At 39.6% G+C, this 20,275-nt stretch overlaps 1 protein-coding gene across 1 annotated transcript in view; it reads right to left on the bottom strand.

Moving 5' to 3' along the window:
- TMEM144 (transmembrane protein 144) overlaps window positions 1-12,910 on the bottom strand; it is a 42,611-nt gene extending 29,701 nt beyond the window's left edge. The window contains exons 1-3 of the mRNA XM_027116820.1: window positions 12,770-12,910; window positions 5,122-5,293; window positions 2,906-3,028 (exon numbers count right to left, since the gene is read on the bottom strand). Of these exons, the coding sequence (XP_026972621.1) occupies window positions 2,906-3,028; window positions 5,122-5,230 (232 nt within the window). The 5' untranslated portion in view covers window positions 5,231-5,293; window positions 12,770-12,910. The remainder of the gene's footprint in view (window positions 1-2,905; window positions 3,029-5,121; window positions 5,294-12,769) is intronic.
- Between the last annotated feature and the right edge of the window lie 7,365 nt (window positions 12,911-20,275).

Genomic DNA, 20,275 nt, shown 5'->3' with positions numbered 1-20,275 from the left:
CTCCCTGTGCTATGCGGCTGCTTCCCGCTAGCTATCTACCTTAGTTTGGTAGTGTATATATGTCCATGCCTCTCTCTCGCTTTGTCACAGCTCACCCCTCATTGTAGTTTTGATTTGCATTTTCAGTAGCCATGGAAGCACCCTAAATGTCCATCAACAGAGGAATGGATAAAGAAGATGTGGTACATATATACAATGGGATATTACTCAGCCATAAAAAGGAATGAAGTGATGCCATTTGCACCAATGTGGATGGACCTAGAGATGATCATACTAAGTGAAGTAAGTCAGACAGAGACAAATATCATATGATATTGCTCACATGCGGAACCTAAAAGAAGGCTACAAATAAACTTATCTGCAAAACAGAAATAGAGTTACAGATGTAGAAAATAAATTTATGGTTATCGGGGGTAAGTGGGGGTGGAGGGATAAATTGGAAGAGTGGGATTGACGTATACACACTACTATATATAAAATAGATAACTAATAAGGACATACTGTACAGCACAGGGAACTCTACTCAATTCTCTGTAATGATCTATATGGGAACAGAATCTTAAAAAAGAGTGGTTATATGTATGTGTATAACTGATTCACTTTGCTGTACAGCAGAAACTAACACAACATTGTAAATCAACTACACCCCAATAAAAATGTTAAAAAATAAAACAAAATAAAGATTTAATAAAAATGAAAAAAAAAAGCTTATGGGATTTGGACAAACTTAGTAAAGCGCAATTCGTCATTTTAAAAATAAAACAGCCACATGTTTTGGCATTTAAACTCATGATTATGACTGCTAAAAGAGCCAGGCTTAGGGCAAAATCCTACAGAGAAAATGTTGAATTAGCTCCTTGCCTAACTGCACCAATGCTCTTCGTCCTTAGCACAGGTCTCTGTTTTATGTCTTTTTGCAGAAACTGGTCAATGATAAAATCAGTAGTGACCATCCCCTACGACTCGAACCAGGGCCAACCGCTGGCAGATGTCCCTGTCCCAGTACGGCCCAGACTTTGCTCTCCCATGCTCACCCACTTGTCTTCTGGAGTCCTGCACCCAGTGCTTCGTGCTCAGGACTAAATTCATGGTTCGTCTTTCCAGTTCTTGACTGGCTGTCTGGTCTCAGTCAATCTCCTCTGGAAAGGTTCCCTCTCTTGGTTTCCAAGATCTCTTCATCTCCCAGTTCCCTCCTGTTTCTCTCTTTCTCTGGCTTCTCTTTCTCATCAGACCTTCCGGATTTAGATGCCCTCTGAATATTTTCCCTAGAACACACCCCTCCTCTTGCTATATTCTTCTTTGGGTACTTGACTAGTTTCATGATTTCAGCTATCAGCTGGAGTCACATGCTCCCAGTGCTAGCCTGGACCTTCTCCAGAGTTTTAGTCTCGATAAGAAATTTCCTGGGCTTCCCTGGTGGCTCAGTGGTTAAGAATCCATCTGCCAATGCAGGGGACACGGGTTCGAGCCCTGGTCCGGGAAGATCCCACGTGCCACGGAGCAGCTAAGCCCCTGCGCCACAACTACTGAGGCTGTGCTCTGGAGCCCGTGAGCCACAGCTACTGAAGCCCATACGCCTAGAGCCCGTGCTCCGCAACAAGAGAAGCCACTGCAATGAGAAGCCTGGGCACCGCAATGAAGAGTAGCCCCCGCTCGCTACTACTAGAGAAAGCCTGCACGCACCAACGAAGACCCAACACAGCCAAAAGTAAATAAATTTATAAAAAGAAAAAAAAAAAAGAAATTTCCAACACCAGGAACTTTCAGCTCAAAAGGTCCCAGCTGAACTCATTATTTTCCCTTTCGGACACGTTCTCTTCCCCGTTTTCCTCATCCAAGTCAATGACACCATCACTCTCCTAATCACTTACGAGAAAATCCCTACATTACCATTGGGTCCTCCCTTTCCTCTGCTCCCCACATTCAATCAGCTACTGTAACCTACAGCATCCCCGTCTGCAGCAGTTCTCAAACTAGACTCTAACCCACCGACTCCCAGTGGGACCTGCTGGGTGAATAGAGATACTATGGTGGTTGTCAAGATCTGCAGGATGAATGGTTGCTTTCTCTGTTCCCCTCTCCCATTAGACATGACAATCATAAGCATACGAAGGTATAAGTGAGCTATAATAATTACAACTCTAGTGGAAATTTAAAAGTTAACTCTTTTGTCCTCCAACTCATCATCTTCACTAAGTCACTTAATTCTGTAGAGATTCAAATTAAGTAGTTACCTAATACATTTTTAACGTTTAAAAATTCATTTGCTTTTAATCAAATTGCCTCTAGAGAGCCTTGATAGTTGGGATTCTCTTTGCTAAAGAGAAGAAAACTCTCCTGGGGTGTATTTATATTAATAGAAGAAAAGCATTCCTGATTGGCCAAGCAAAGGTGTAAATTCTAGTTATATAACTTCAGGCAACAGTGAGAAGGCAACAGAGGGAAGGTTTTTGTTTGCTTTTGTTTTTCTGCCAGTGCTTTTGAAATGATAATGTGTCTGTGTTTGTCTACTTTTAAGGACAAGTCCTAAAGATGATAGTAGTAGAAACGACTGTTTAATAAATATTTTCTGACAAACATAATGGGAGAGAAAGAAAGAAAGACCAGAGCACTTAAACTAATACATGAGTTATGCTTGAACAGATAGTGAGTGAAACATTTTTCCTATAATAATTTTATATAATTATACATATAATATATAGTAATAATTTTACTATCACAATTATCTACCAGGAACTAAGAAAGAAATCATTAAAAGGAAAGAGTCAGGAAACGTACCAAAAATATTTATGGAGCATATAAATGAAAGAAACTAAATTGTTCATTTAGTTTCCTTCTACTATGAACCAGATTTATTTGGATCATAGCATAAAATGATTAAAGAATAAATTATATCAAATATTACCTGTTGCCCAAATGCAGCCCCCAACCATTGCAAAAGGCCAAAACTTAGGGCAATGTAATATCACATTGACCACCAAGGCAACCAACCATATGGCAGCACAAAGTACCCACTGGAGAAACATTCCTGGAAAAAAAAAACAAACTGGTGTCATTGGTTCAAACTGATCTAAGGAATTAGTGTGCTTAGGAATATCAACGAATTATTATAGTAATGGTCACAATTTATTGCATGCCTCTATGCCAGGCACTTTACATGTTTATTATATTTCTTGTAACTACTATGCATCATAATTAACCTTAATTCAAAGACAGAAAATGAACCGGAGATGAAGCAACTTGTCCAAATAGCTAACAGTCTGTAAAACTGGAATTTAAATTCAACTGGACTCCAAAGCTTGCTCTACACTGTGCATTCCAGCTTAACAGGGATCAAAAATTTTCTACCAAAGAATGTTGGCAAGACCAAGACTATGTACTTTTATTCAGATGCTATACTTAGTGCCATTCCTCACCAAAGACAAGGCATTAAGAACTTCACAATAGCATGATAGTAATTTAAACCTTTGGGGATCACATGTGCCATTTTGGGATAAGCATAAAGTCCTTTATGGCCATATGTAGGTCTCATGCACTTGGAGTTGAGTGTCTGCACTGAGTCAGACATTCCAGACCTGAGAATTAGCCTTCTAGGTCAGGGCTACTCCCCTTCCTATGCTCTGCCAGTTACTTGAAGGTCACATGGTGATATGAGGTGTATCTGTACTTTTCTGAGGCTTAGAAGGAGGGTTTAGGGATTAAAAGGATACAGAAAACATCGACATTGGAAAAAACACTAAGGTAGTTATAACTCAGTGTAGCACTTTTGACTCTATTGGAAAATTTTCCCTATTTCTATTCAATCTCACGGTGGGGGAGAGAAAAAAAGGCTGTTAACCTCTAAGACAAAAAAGTAAGAACACAGAGATGAAAGGAAACTTCATTTTACAAAAGAGAAACTGAGAACAAAAGAGTGGATAAGGTTTGTCTGGGATCACACAGTTCTTGTAGAACACCCAAAAGTCAGGTCCTCTAACCCTTAGTATGTTTTTTGTTATTTTTTTAGCACTTTTCATTCCTGTTCTAACTCCAAAGGGGAGAAGAAGAAAGGCTCTGGAGGGAAAGGATTTGTAACTCTATTGTCTTAGTGGTATAAAGACATAAGAAAAAAGGCTGAGATAAAGTTGAAAAAAAAAAAAAGACATAAATTGGAGTGAAAACACAATGCCTCCCACCAGGCTTTCACCATAACATCCCCAATTTCTCCTCCTGGCTTTAACAGGAAAGGCAGGTAGATAAAAACAACTACTGCTTCTCCTTCCCTATAATTCACATTACAGTCAGTTCTACCATAAAGTGACATGTGTGTTCCTAAACATCACCGCACTGTGTAAAATCATGTGATAAAGCCTGCAGAGCTTAGGGGGAAAATGGGGCTAAGGACACAACACTCAGAAACTCCATCAACAACTTATTAAGAAAAGATAGGAGCCTAAAACGATGGTAGTGCAGTTTTACACTGGTTAAGTGGTTAAGACATTCACAAATGCTGCAATAAATATGGAACTTTACCTTAAAAAAGATCTGAGGTTGGCTTATGCAAATGGATGTCAGAAGTGCTGTAGCTTGTGAATTATTGGGAAGGTGGTGAATGAGGGTTTGAACACCAGATGTGTATGGGTGTGGTGTAACAGACCTGGTGGTTGTGTGAAGGGGTGTGTGTGAGCATATTTTGTGCATTGCTGTGCATCTTTGTTCATCTGGGTGCAGTTTTCTGTGTTCACCTAATGTTTGTCAGAGTGAAAATTGCTCGTAGGCAAACACAGATTTCGTGTTATGTGCAAATTGTTTTCTATTATATCAATTGTGGTGGCAATTTGTGTTTGCAAAACAAGTGTTATCAGTAGAGCTAACTTCCTTCTTTTCTAAACGTAACAGATATGGCTAAAAGGCTTTCCCCATCCTAGCTTTATGATGAAACACAATCTTAAGGTTATCCTATACTGACTAGCAGTCAGATAACATGGCATGGGCATTGTCAAATGATTTTTTTTAAGCTCTATTCATTTGGCTTCAGGTACAGCAAAATTCATTTTTATAGCCATCATTTTAAAAAGACAGAAAAAGTGAACTTCACATTTAAAATTAATTTAAGACTAACAATGAAGGAAACATAACTACCATCGCCAGTCTCATATTTTTTAAGTGGTACAAAGTTTGAGCCAAACAAAAGGATGGCTACAATAGAGGAGATGAAACCAGTGGTGAGGTCTGTTCCATTATTGCTCATGGCTCTGGTCCTGCCCGAGAGTAAGCTGGGTCTCTTTCAACTTGATGTATTTTTCAAGAGCTTCTGAAATAGAAGGAATAAAAATGAAACAATCAAAAAGTTGTGAATCTGTGAGCAAACTGTCATCAATACATGATACTTATTGAGTTTGTCAAAAGTACGGAAAGAGTCCTTCCAGATGAAAAGTTAGGACATTATGAAATTATGTATTACATTCACACCCCATGTTCATTCATTCATTTTTTCATTTATGTTGGCAACAAATATTTTTTGATCACTGACCTACAAAACAAACAATAAAACAAGCAAAATTTGTCTTCAGAGCTTGAAAACCTAACTTCTTCCAAGACCTGGATACAATTTGTATGATATTGTAAAGAAATTCTTCTGTGTGGGTAGATTGTATCATGAAGATTTGTGGACCAGGATCCTGTTCAGTTCAGTTGGTTGTTGTGACAAGTCAATGACAGAGCACGGGTGAAGACTGAGACCTATCAGTGCCTTCTGAGCACAAGCTGTTCTACTATTTAACACGAGCTTAAGGGCACATTTAAGTTGTATTGTTGCTATATACTCAGGATCCCCTAGAGGTAAAGGCACTTTTCTTCAACAGTAGCACCACCTAGGTGTGTATTAGTTTAAATAGTTCATGAAATTATATTTGTGACTTTTTAAAAAACTGAACAGATAGAAGAATCTCCTAAAGATCTCTTTAACAATCTCCTGAAGGTGACCAAGATGGTGGAGAAGGAAGACCCTGAGCCTACCTCCTTCCAAAATCACAACTATTTACAAAGAAACTATCAATGAAAACGACCTGAAGCCTAGCAGAAAAGATCGTCTGCAACTAAAGATATAAAGAAGGAACCACAAGGTGATGGGAGGAGGGGTGAAGACACAGTAGAGTCGAGACCGACACCCATGGGTAGGTGACCACAAACAGTAGGATAATCACAATTGCAGAGATTTCCCCAAGGAGCGAGGGGTCTAAGCCCCACATTGGGCTCCCCAGACCGAGGATCCTGGACAGAGAAGATGAGTCCCCGGAACTTCTAGCTTTGAAGGTCAGTGAGACTTGCATTTGGGAAAAACAGAGGTCTGTAGGAAACAGAGCCTCTGCTCTTAGAGGGTGCACACAAAATCTCACACACTCCAAGACCCAGGGCAGAGGCAGTAATATGAAAGGAGCCTGGGTCAGACCTCTTGCTGATCTTGGAGAGTCGCCTGGAGAGGCGGGAGGCAAGCAATTCTCACCCTGGGGTCACAGATGTTGGCAACAGCCATTTTCAGGAGCTCATGCTGCCACTAGGGCACTGGTGCTAGCAAGCACCATTCTGAAGTCCTCCCACTAGCCTATTAGCACTGGAATCTGGCCTCACCCAAAGGCCAGTTGTCACCAGTCCTGTGATGTCCGAGGCCAAGCAGCCAGCAATGCAGAGACTAGTCCAACCCACTAGCAAGCCAGCAGAAGCCATAGGTGGCCCCCCCTCCCCAGTCCCCAGTATCCGCAGAACCTGGTCCTGCCTATCAGCAGGCCAAGACTAGCTCCAGGACCCCCTGGCTTGCAGCTAGCCACCCCAGGAATTGATTCTGCATTAGGGGTCATGGAGCTAGTGTTAGACCACTAGTACAGCGTGTGAGATTTTGCATTCTCTCTTTAAGAGTGGAGTCTCTGTTTCCATACTTGGGCTGGCACTAGACACATGACCCCCTGGTGCACTTCAGCCAGCTGCATTAGGAGCTGGCCTCCCCAACCAGTGAGTGGGCACCAGCCTTGGGACAACATGGTCCCCATAGCCAGCCATCCTGGGACTTGGCCCCTTCCACCAGTGGCCAGCAGCCTCTGCACTAGGCAGGGCCTGGCCATCAACAGGGCTGAGGGCCAGCCACACCTACCAGTGCACCCACAGTAGTTGGCCCTAACACAACAAAAGGACGCATGCAGCCCATATAAGAAGCACCCCTAGAGAATACATCTCTGGTGACCAGCGGGGAGTGTGCTGCTGGGATGAATAGGATGTCTACTACTTAAGACCACTTTTCCAAGATCAGAAAATATAACCAGCCTGTCTAATACAGAGAAGAACAAAAACAAAGAACCAGAAAAATGAGGTGACAAAGGAATATTTTCAAAATAAGATAAAACTCCACAAGAAATGCTAAGTGAAGTGAAGGTAAGCAATTTACCCAATAAAGAGTTTAGGTAATGGTCAGAGAGATGCTCAACAAACTTGAGGAAAGAATGGATGAAACAGTGAGAATTTTAACAGTGAGTTAGAAAATACAAAGAAGAACCAAAGAGAGGTGAAGAACACGATAACTGAAATAAAAAATACACTAGAAAAAAATAACAGTAGATTAGATGATATAGAGGAAGGGGTCATCGAACTGGAAGACAAAACAATGGAAATCACCCAAGCTAAACAGAAAACAGAAGTAAAACAAAGAAGGATAGCTTAAGAGACCCCTGGGACAACATCAAACACACTAACATTCACATTAAGGGGTGTAGGAATGAGAAGGGAGAGAAAAGGGGCAAAAAACATATTTAAAAAAATAATAGCTGATACACCATACTAACAAATTGAAGAATAAAAACCATATGATCATCTCAAAAGATGCAGAAAAAACTTTTGACAAAATTCAACACCCAATTATGATAAAAACTCTCCAGAAAGTGGGCATAGAGGGAACCTACCTCAACATACTAAAGGCCATATATGACAAACCCACAGCCAATATCATTCTCAATGGTGAAAAACTGAAAGCATTTCCTCTAAGATCAGGAACAAGACAAGGGTGCCCACTCTCACCACTATAATTCAACATAGTTTTGGAAGTCCTAGCCACGCCAATCAGAGAAGATAAAGAAATAAAAGAAATCCAAATCGCAAAGGAAGAAGTAAAACTGTCACTGTTTGCAGATGACATGATACTATACATAGAAAATCCTAAAGATGCCACCAGAAAACTATTAGAGTTAATCAATGAATTTGGTAAAGTTGCAGGATATAAAATTAATATACAGAAATCTCTTGCATTGCTATACACTAACAACAAAAGAACACAAAGAAAAATTAAGTAAACAATCCCATTTACTATCGTGTAAAAAGAATAAATACCTAGGAATAAACCTACCTAAGGAGGCAAAAATACCCATATTCAGCAAACTATAAGATATTGATGAAAGAAATCAAAGATGACACAAGCTTTTTTCTTTCTTGAGAAAAAAGAAAAAAGCTTGAGTTATCATGCTCCCTGATTTCATACTTCTAAGCTACAGTAATCAAAACAATATGGTACTGGCACCAAAACAGAAACATAGATCAATGGAAAAGAATAGAGAGGCCGGAAATAAATCTACACACATGTGGTCAATTAATCTATGACAAAGGAAGCAAGAATATACAATGGGGAAAATAAAGCCTCGTTGATAAACGATGTTGGGTAAACTGGACAGCTACATGAAAAAGAGTCAGACTGGACTGCTTTCTCATACCATGTACAAAAATAAACTCAAAATGGATTAAGGACTTAAACGTGAGGCCTGAAACCATAACATTCCTAGAAGAAAACATAGGCAGTTCACTGTTTGACGCTGGCCTTAGCAATAGTTTTTGAATCTATCTCTCCAGACAAGGGAAACAAAAGCAAAAATAAAAAAACAAATGGGGGACTTCCCTGGTGGCGCAGTGGTTAAGAATCCGTCTGCTAACGCAGGGGACACGGGTTTGAGCCCTGGTCTGGGAAGATCCCACATGCCGCGGAGCAACTAAGCCTGTGCGCCACAACTACTGAGCTTCTGCTCTAGAGTCCGCAAGCCACAACTGTTGAGCCTGTGTGCCACAACTACTGAAGCCCGCACACCTAGAGCCCGTGCTCCATAACAAGAGAAAGCAACGCAATTAGAAGCCTGCACACCACAACGAAGAGTAGCCCCTGTTTGCCGCAACAAGAGAAAGCCCGCGCACAGCAACGAAGACCCAACGCAGCCAAAAATAAATAAATAAACAAATCTTTAAAAAACAAAAACAAATGGGACTACTCTAACTAAAAAGTTTTTGCATGGCATGGGAACTACCAATCAAATGAAAAGGCTGCCTACTAAATCAGAGAAGATATTCGCAAATGATATACCTCATAATAGGTTAATATCCAAAATATACAAAGGACTCATAAAACTCAATATCAAAAAACAAATAACCTAATTAAAAAATGGGCAGAGGATATGAATAGACATTTTTCCAAAGAAGACACACCCTTGGCCAACAGATACATGAAAAGATTCTCAACAGCACTAATCATCAGAGAAATGCAAATCAGACCACAATGATATATCACCGCACACCTGTCAGAACAGCCATCATCAAAAAGTCTATAAATCACAAATGCTGGAGAGGGTATGGAGAAAGGGAACCCTTCTACACAGTTGGTGTGAATGTAAATTGGTGCAGCCACTATGGAGAACAGTATGGAGGTTCCTCAAAAAAACTAAAAGTAGAACTACCATACCATCCAGAAAATCCACTTCTTGGTATCATTCTGAAGCAAAACTAAAACACTGATTCAAAATGATATATGCACACCTCTATTCATTACAGCATTATTTACAACAGTCAAGATATGGAAGCATCCTAAGTGCCCAGCAACAGACGAATGGATAAAGAAGATGTGATACACACACACACACACACACACACACACACACACACACACACACGTATATACATACACACACACACACATGCATGCACACACACACACAACATGGAATATTACTCAGCCATAAAAATAAGGAAATCTTGCCACTTGTGAAAACATGGATGGACCTAGAAGCTATTATGCTAAGTGACATCAATCATATGGAGAAAAATAAATACCATATGATTTCATTAATATGTGGACTCTGAAAACCAAAACAAAGGAACAAACATAACAAAGAACAGAGTCCTAGATACAGGGAACAATTAGGTGGTCACCAGAGGGGAACAGGGTCGGGGGATGAGTGAAATAGGTGAGAGAGTTAAGAGGGACAAACTTCCAGTTACAAAATAAATGAGTCCCAGAGATAAAGATGAAATGTGCAGTATGGGGAAAATGTGTCAAAATGCTAAAATGGTTATCTCTGGAGGGTGGGGATTATGGGAGATAGCAAATTTTTACGTTACGCTTTTATGTGTTTCTGGTAGTCTGCAGTGAACATGTATTGCTCGTAATATGAAAACAAAGCAACAAATGTCATTAAAAATGAAGTGAAAAAAACATATCTCTTAAATCCCTTCCAGATTAAGGCTCTTGAAAAATACCTTCAGGACTCCCCGACAGCACGAGACCAGCAGTTGTGTCTTGCGCAATACTATCAACCAGCCAGCAGAACAAAGGGGAACAGCTAGTCAGATGCTTGTGCAATCCGGGAGCCACTGGTCACATACGGGTAACTAACTTTTCATTAAAATTTAGTAAAAGAAGACAACTCAGCTCCTTCGCTAAGTTAACTACATTTCAAGTGCTCAACGGCTGCATACAATCAGCAGCTACCACACTGGACAGAGCAGGTTATACGCAGAACACGCCTATCATTGCAGAAAATTCTACTGGACAACAATGCTGAGCTTATTAAAAAGTGCTAGCTTCCTAAAGGACCAAAACCCAAATAGCTAAGAACCAGACGTTTTTCATAAGATAACATTTGGAAAAGCGTATTGAGCATAATTCACTTTTTTAGTTGTACAAGCTACATGAGAAAAAAATAACACAGTCATTTTTAACCCAGGAGGTAAGCAGAGTCATGCCACAATACCACTGTGAAATCATTTTGCACATTGATCTTTGGATTCATTCACTGCTCTACATAAATCTTCTGGAATGGAATTTAAAATAATCTAGTGGGTTTTTTCCCCCAAATTTAATATTACAGTGATAACCTCTTGTGGATGTGTATTGAACAAAGCACACCTGAAATTACCTTTCCTTATTATTTTATTTTACAATGATAAATATTTACATTAAGGTGTTTCATTTTTTTTTCACGTATTGTTCCTTATGGGTTCTTTGCAGAGAATTGTCAGATATACAACTACCTACAATATATCTTCTTTGGTATTATTAAACATAGTTTAACCCAAAACAGGAATAACTTCAAATTGATGAATAAATTTTAGCAAAAAAGATATCTATTTAAAATTTTGTGTGTTTTCTTAAACTAAAACAAAAATGCTGTTCATGGGACCATAGTTGAGGAAGAGATGCTTAGACATTTAAACACTGACACAGTAACACTACTTCAATAAAAATAATAATAGGCTTACTATTAGATGCAAAGAAAGTTTCAGCCCTGTGGCTTCCCTCAATAGCTTACGTGGGTTTGGCTCAAGGGTCAAGCTAGTGGATTGTTGCTAAAATACCAGAGCTGCAATAGGTCAGAGGGGTAGGAGGTATCCAGGAAGGATATCACAGGACTAAGGACATGTGATTAAGTCCAGCTAAGAAACTTATTTTGTTTCCATTTTAACTAAAATCAGCTAAGGAAAAAACCCCTCTATAAGCACATTGCGAAGAGAATGCCTACGCTTAAAAAAATTGCAACATGGGCAAAACGATGTCTCCACTGAAGAATACTGACGACCCTAGACCTCTCAGATTTCCTTGAAAGAATAATCTGGTGTGCTAATCATGGTGCATACACTGCATTTTGACTGCTGAGTGAACATCAACCAGTGTTACTTAGTTACTACCTGCAGATAAATGAAGTTTATTGCATGCCCCTCTGGTACATTTCAGGAAGTATGTGATCTAATTTCATTGTGGGTTGGCAATGTTTACTATCTTTAAGGAAGAATCTACCTCATTCTAAATCAATGAAGTTCTGTGGAAAGGAAAAAAATATCACTCTAGCACACACTAGACCCCGTTTTTTAAAATGCAAACCTGTTGAGTTAACAAGGCTCAAATTACTTTTGAATAAAATTTAAATTAACTTAATATACTTTAGACTAAAGTAGTTTTCACATGTGTAAGTATATGCTGATGTATTGTTAAACTATAATCATTTATTTTTGTTCTAGTACTTTTGTTTCATTGAATAGTACTTCTCCCTTAAATCTCTCGTAGTAATTTAAACCTTTTCCTGTAAACCTCTCTCTACGGAGACCTTTTCGTTAGCGTTTAGTACGTGCTGATCAATATTGCTTGCTCCTCTTCACCTAAGATTCGGTTTTAGTTTCATGTTAATTTCCTCAAATCCCCTGGCAAGCTCCTCCGGTGTCTTGGCTAAAATTAGCAGTGCTTGAATCTACTTATTCTGAGCCTTGATTTTTTTTTCAATCAGGAGCATGTTTTGAAAAATCATCAGACACTCCCCCTGCAAAGCTGCTCGGGTTTCCTTGAGTTGCGGTCCTCGCAGCGCCCAGGGCCGGGGCTGAAATTCCCTGGGCTCTGCACCCGCGCGGCCGCCTCCCGCGCCGGTGCCCAGTCTGCACCCGCCTGATTCCCTCTGCGCCCGGCACCCGGCCAGTCTGGACTTAACTGCGGGGCCCTTACCTGTGCACCTGCAGGAGGGGAGGGCGGGACTCCGGCACCCACGTTCCCGCGCTAGTCCGGGCGCCGTTCCTTACCGCCGAGACGGTGACCGACGCACCTGGAGGGGGGAGGAACGGGGAGGACTTAGCAAAGGAGACCCGGGACCTGCCCGGAGCGGCAGGTTGGAAAACACCTTCTTCCAGCTGCTGGGCAGGGCACGGTCATGTGACTCCATGTGAAGTCACCAGGCCCTCTGTCAATCAACCAGCAAACTAGAGAGGCTTTTGTGTATTTTAAGAGATGATTGCTTAGGGAACTCTGAGCGTGTCGCCCTCTCCAGATGTCCCAGAGCTTGGTATGATTTGTACCGTTTATGGATAAAAGGACAAGGCATTTCACACAGTCGTTAGAGATTATCTAAAGCTGAATTTTTTTTTCATGGAACGTCAAGAAATTCATCTGAACCACTAATGTCACTAATTATCTCTTCGGACATCACAAGATTTCACTTGTAATCACTAATCCTTTATAAACGCCCCCAGACCGTTTATCTGTATATTTATTTGGTCTATTCTGAGGGTCAAGTGAGAACAGATCTTCTAGATGCTCAAGCCTGACTGCCTGTAACAGCCTCCAGGGGAGAGTTTCTGTCTTGTTTCGTTTTTTAAATACTAATACCTGAACCCCACACCAGACCAATTGAAATTGAATCTCTAGGGGTGTGGCTGGGACACTGTTCTCTTTTAAAACCTCCTCCAGGTGGGTCTAATGTGAAGCCAGGATTGAGAAGCCCATTCTAGACCAGCAGTTGTGACATTTTACTGCTGGTAAGAATTACCTGGAGCATGGATCAAGAAGCAGATTCCTGACATCTTGATCTAGATTTTGAGAAACATTGCTCTAGTCCTCCACCGTCTGATACGTGGCCACTAGCAGCTTATAGCTATTTAAATTTAAATTGGGATTAAAAATTCAGTAGTTCACTTGTACTTTTCAAGTGCTCAGCAGTCACTTGCAGATGATAGAACATCTCTATCCTGCAGAAAGGTCCATCCTAGACTGTCAGCCCTGGGGGTGCAGCTGTGACTTATGCAGAGTCCACCCTCATGAAGAGTCCAGATATGAACATGTAGGTTCAGAAAGAGGAAGTGCTGGGTTCTGTCCTGTCTAAGAGGTCAAGGAAGGCCTCTCTGAGGAAGTGACATTGCACACGGAGACATTTCAGTGGTTGGTAATGGTTGTGGAGTTACCACGAGAAAACATAAGGAAAATCCGAAGGCAGAGGAAATCCTGGAAGGAAGTCCTGCTTTAAATATTATTCACATTCATAAGCTATAGTGTATTTAAGCAGGTGGGAAGGTAAAGTGTCACGTCATTTAAAGAATCAAAGAAGCTAAGGCTTTTCACTTAAGGGAGAGGCTTAATTTAGCAGTTCAGAAAAATTGTAAAGAAATAACTTCCTCTTTCACATATCCAGACCCACAGACCCACAGACACACACATAGACAAACTCTCTCTTCCAAAAATATGGAGCCTAAATGCAGCCTAGCACTGCTTCATTTTGTGATTGCAAGAGACCTCGGTGAATGGTCGTGTGGTAGTTCTTGCTCCAGATTCATACTGAGAAGCTGAGACTCCCGCTGTTGTGAATTCCCTAAAATCTAAACGGGAGCTGGGGTCTGAGTCAGGCTTGAGGACATTTATTATGGAATATCCCAGGGCAGGGCTTTTTATATCAGGCCACAGAGCCAGCTGAAATGTGGACAATCCTCTCTACGTGGAAGTTTTCCTTTCACACTGTTTCAGGTGCATGAATGATTGAACATACGTGTCTGTGTTGGCAGGTCTCGAAGATGTGGGTTAGCTTCATCTACTGGCCCTTTGTCTTTGGGAAAGTTATTTAATCTCCTTCAGCCTCAGTTTTCTTGTAGGTTAAATGCTATAAGATCTGTGGGGCTTCCCTGGTGGCGCAGTGGCTGAGAGTCCACTTGCCGCTGCAGGGGACACGGGTTCGTGCCCCGGTCCGGAAAGATCCCACATGCCGCGGAGCGGTTGGGCTCGTGAGCCATGGCCGCCGAGCCTGCGCGTCCGGAGCCTGTGCTCCGCAACCTTGTGAAATAAAAATTTGTATTTAATGGCAAGACAAGAAAAATTTAAACATAAAAAAGCCTTCTCTGACCTTTGGCCCCCTCTCTCCCCCGGCACTATGCATTGTGTATCCGCATTATGCACCGGCCAGACCTCCCCCATTTGTAGGAATACCTGCTCAACCACAACGAGCAACATTCTCCCAGCATTAACAAGACAGCTCCTTAAAAGACAACATTCCTTCCTGACCTTGTAGGGGATCACATGTCCCACCACGATGCCGATTAGATCTGGATCATCTAAACTGCCAGTAATATGTCACTTGATGTACAGCCCTCTGTCTGAAAACACTTAGAGAACTGTGCCTTGACTTCTAACGGGCACAATAGTTCTTAGAGCTTTCTGAGATGGTCTTCCTGAGTTATAATCCTCAAGACTGACTTGAATAAAATTTTCCATTTCTTTCTTAGATCGACTAATCTTTCATTGGCACCCTTTCATGTCATCAAAAGATATAATGCATATAAAATATTATTATTAGGACTTCAGGTTTCCACTCTGATGCATGAAGATCTTGGAAACTGTCACTGCTGCCATCACAACAAGAAAAAAGCTGAGCCAACTGAAAATTAACAATTCTTCTTACATCTACCAGAGAATTCAGGACAAACCACCTCCCTGAAAACTGAAGAAACAGGTGAATGAATTCAAGACAATCCCAGCTGACTAGGAACAAGAGCCAGTAATGGGTGGAGACACTTAATCTGTGATCTGTGAATAGCTGGAGACTGAGTGTGGACTTAATTGAGAATGGAAAACTCTGGGGGAGCAAGGACTCAGCCTTAGGGGAGCACCCACACTTTCCAGAGTTTTACCTTCAGGAGCCCCACAAGGCTGTCCCGTGAAGATCAGAGAAAAATTCTCTCTTGCCTCTGGCAAGGGGAGGGAGAAAGCAATCATTTTGAAGTATACCCAAAGCTTCCTTTTCCTGAAACAAAGGCTAGCCCTCAAGGGAAACTTCAATATCAGAGCTCCATCTGACCTCCAGGGAGAACAATTAGATAACTTGTGCCTCTTCTACCCTGTCTCACATGAGGGAAAAAAAGAACTGCTGCTTCCCACTTGGACATTTGAAGGTGCTGGAAGTTTGTCATGCCTGTCATCACAACAAGAAAAAAGCTGAACAACTATTCTGAAGGTCATAGCCTGGGGATTCCTGCCGGATAAAAAGGGAGATTCAACCCTAAGATTATAGAACGCCTCTCCTTCCCAATACCTTACGATCTATTAAAAGTTCTCCAGTACAATAACAGTGGATTACAACTGAGAGAGCTTCAGGACACAGACACCATTCAGAAAGGAGTTTCTAAGTAAACACAAGGACAGACAGCAGACAGAACAAAGGATGTTAAAGGAAAGTGGAACCTCTGACGCAGCAAACAGTAAACACAGCCCGACTCTTGGCCATGTTTACATAAAACCTCACACTAAAGACCTGCTTACCTCAGTCCCTATTATCTGATACATCATGTGTGGCTGGTAAATAATTAGAATGCTTGCTAAAAGGCAAGAAAAAAACACAGTCTGAAGAGAGAAAACAAGCATCAGAACCAGACTCTGATATGGCAGAGGTTTTGGAATGACCAGACTGGGAATTTAAAGTACTTAAAATAATTAACATGATAAGATCGCTACTCGAGAAAGTTTACAACTTGCAAGAACAGATGTGTAATATAAGCAGAGAGATGAAAACTCTAAGAATCAGAAGAAGCTGCTGGAAAACAAAAACAATACGAAATGAAGAATGCTTTTCACAGCTGAGAAATAACCTATGGGCTTGAAGATATGTCAATAGAAACATCTCAAATTTAAGTGTAAAGAGAAAAAAGATTTTTTTTTGAAAAAGGAACAATATTCGAGAAGTATGAAAAAATTACAAAAAAGTGTAAAATATAAGTAATGGGAATACCAGACAGTAAAGAGAGGAGGGAGAAGAATTATTTGAAGTAATAGTGGCTGAGAATTTTCCAGAATTGATGGCAGATACCAAACCAGAGAATCAGGAAGCTCAGAAAACACCAAACAGGATAAATACAAAAATATCTACATGTAGGTGTATGATATTCAAGTTGTAGAATATCAGACAAAAAAAATATTGAAAGAAGCTGGAAGAAAAAATATACCTTACCTATGGCAAGGCAAGAATAGAATTACATCAGACTTCTCTCTTCAGAAACCATGCAAACAACAAGAGTGGAATGAAGTATTTACAGTGCTGAAAGAAAACCCACCAACGTAGAATTCTGTATCCAGTGTAATTGTCCTTTGAAAGTGGAGAGGAAATAGACTTTCTCAGACAACAAAAACAGGAAATTTTTCATGAGTAGACCTGCCTTGGAGGAAATGTTAAAAGAAGTTCTTCATAGAGAAGAAAAATGATATAGTTAGAAACTTGGATCTACACGAAGAAAGGAAGAACGTGAGAAAAGGAATAAATGAAAGTAAAATTAAGACCTTATTTTTTGTTCTTAATTCATCTAATAGATCACTTCAAAATAATAATAGCAACAATAAGTTGGGTGATTATAGCTTATGGGTAAGTGAAATGAATGACAGCAATGTTATAAGGGACAGGAGGGAGGAACTGGGAATAGTTTATTATAAAGAACCTGCACTACCTGTGAAGAGGTATAGTGTTATATGAAAGCGGATTTAGAATAGTTATAAATGTTTACTGCATATTCTAGGGCAACCCTTAAAATCTTTTAAAAAGTATAATTAATATGCTAAGAGAGGAGAGAAAATAGAATCATATAAATCCCTGATTAAAGCCAGAAAAAAGGAGGGAAGACAAAAAAAGAAAACAAAGCAGAAGGGCAACAAATAGAAAAAAGTATATGGTACATATTAATCCACCACTATCAATAATCACTTTAAATGTGAATTGTCTAAATACACCATTAAAAGATAAAGACTGACAGAGTGAGTAACATATAGGACCCAATTACATGTTGTTTACAAGAAACCCACTTTAATTATAAAGACCCAGATTAAAAACGGAGAAAGATACACAGTGCTAACACTAATTAGAAGAAAGTTGGAATGGCCATTTTAATTTCAGACAAAGCAGACTTCAGAACAAGGAAATTTTCAGGGATACATAATGATAAAGGGTCAACTCACCAAGAAGACACGACAATCCTGTGTCTGAACCTCACAAACGAGCATCAAAGTACATGAGGCAAAACCAGGTAAAACTGCAGGGAGAAAGAGACATAAATGCACTATTACACTTGCAGTTTCAGCACCCCTCTATTGGTAATGGACAGATCCAGCAGGCATGAAATCAGTGAGGATATAGTTGAATTGAATAGCGCCATTATCATCTGGATCTGAAAGACAGTTTTGTATTTCATCCAATCACAAGAGACAACACATAAAACACTAACCTCACATAGAAGCTCAGGAAGCTCAAACAAAATGTTAACCAGAATAGGCTACATTCTAGGCTGTACAACACATCTTAACACATTTAAAAGAATATGTGTCACACAAAGTATGCTCTCAGACCACAATGAAATTAAACTAGAAATAAATAACAGAAAGATAGCTGGAAAATCCCCAAATATTGGAAATCACACAACACGCCTCTAAATAACTAAGGCATCAAAGAAGAGTTTTTGAAATAAAATTTATATTGAGCTAAAATGAAAATGAAAATACTGCTTATCAAGCTCATGGGATGCAGTGAAAGCAGTGCGCAGAAGGAAATTTATAGTATTTAATACATATACTAGAAAAGAAAGATCTAAAATGAGTAATCTCTTTTCCCATAATAGGAGACTAGAAACAGAAGAGCAAATTAGACGCAAAGTAAGCAGAAGAAAGAAAAAGAGTAGAAATCGATGAAATTCAAAACAGCAGAGCAATAGAGAAAATAAAGGAAGCATCTGTTTATTTGAAAAGAGCAATAAAATGTCTAAATCTCTAGCTAGGCTAACTGAAGAAAAAAAGATACAAATTACTATTATTAGACATGAAAGGGAGGCCATCACTACTTATCCCACGGATGTTGAAAGGGTAATAAAGGAATATTGTGAACAGCGCTATGCTCACACACTTGATAAACTAGATGAACTGGACCAATCCCTAAAAGGACACAATGTGACAAAACTCATCTAGAGAGGAGCACACGGTCTGCATAGGCTTATATTAAATAAATTGAATCAATTAATAAGCTTTCAAAACAGAAAGCACCAGGCCCAGAATAATTTCACAGGTGAATTCTACCGACATTTAGGAAAGAAATGTATACCAATTATCTACACTCTTGCAGAAAAAAGAAACAAAAAAACCCACTTCTTAACTCGTTCTATGAGGCCAGCACTATCCTAATAATAAAACCAGGTAAAGATATTACAAGAAAACTACAGACCAATATCTCTCACAAATATACATGCAAAAATCCACAACAAAATATTAGCAAATAGAGGCCAACAGTATATAAAAAGAATTACACCCAATGACCAACTGAGATTTATCCCAGGTATGCAAGCCTCGTTCAACATTCAAAAGTCAATTAATATAATCCATCGTATCAACAAGATAAAAAAGAAAAATCACACGATCATATCAATAGATATAGAAAACACATTTGACAAAACCCAATACCCACTTAGAATAAAAATGCTCAGTAAACTAGAAATTGAGGAAGGGGAACTTCCTCAGTTTGATAAAGAACATCTATTAAAAACCCACAGTAAACATCGTACTTAATGGTGAGAGACTAAAAGCTTTCCCACTGAGATCAGGAATAAGATAAAGATAGCCCCTCTCACAGCTGCTTTTCAATACTCTACTAGAAGTCCTAGCTAAAACAATTAGACAAGGAAAAGAAGTAAAAGTTACAGAGATTGGGAAGGAAAAAATAAAACTGTTTTTGTTCACAAATGATTTGACTGTATATATAGAAAACCCCAAAGAATTGCCAGAAAGAACTCCTGGAACTAGTAAGCAATTATAGCAAGGTTGCAAGATACAAGGTTAATAGATATAAGTCCTGGAACTAGTAAGCAATTATAGCAAGGTTGCAAGGTACAAGGTTAATAGATATAAGTCAATTGTTTTCTATATACCAGCAAAGGACAGTAAAACTTGAAGTTAAAAGTAAAATACTGTTTACATTAGCACTAAAAAAGTAAAATATTTAGCATAAATCTAACGAAATTTGTATAAGATCCATGTGAGGAAAACTACAAAATTATTTTGAGCAAAATCAAAGAACTAAATAAATGGAGAAGCATTCCAAGTTCATGGATAGAAGAAAGTATGGTTAAGATGTCACTTCTCCTCAACTCGATCCCAATCAAAATCCTAGAAACTTACTTTGTGAATATCGATGAACTGATTCTAAAGTTTATACAAAAAGGCAAAAGACCC

This window comes from Aethalodelphis obliquidens, unplaced genomic scaffold (assembly GCF_003676395.1).
Source record: "Aethalodelphis obliquidens isolate GAN/ISIS:26980383/991018 unplaced genomic scaffold, ASM367639v1 scaffold17, whole genome shotgun sequence".
Taxonomy (NCBI): Eukaryota; Metazoa; Chordata; class Mammalia; order Artiodactyla; family Delphinidae; genus Aethalodelphis; species Aethalodelphis obliquidens.
This window is presented reverse-complemented; position numbering and strand designations above follow the sequence as displayed.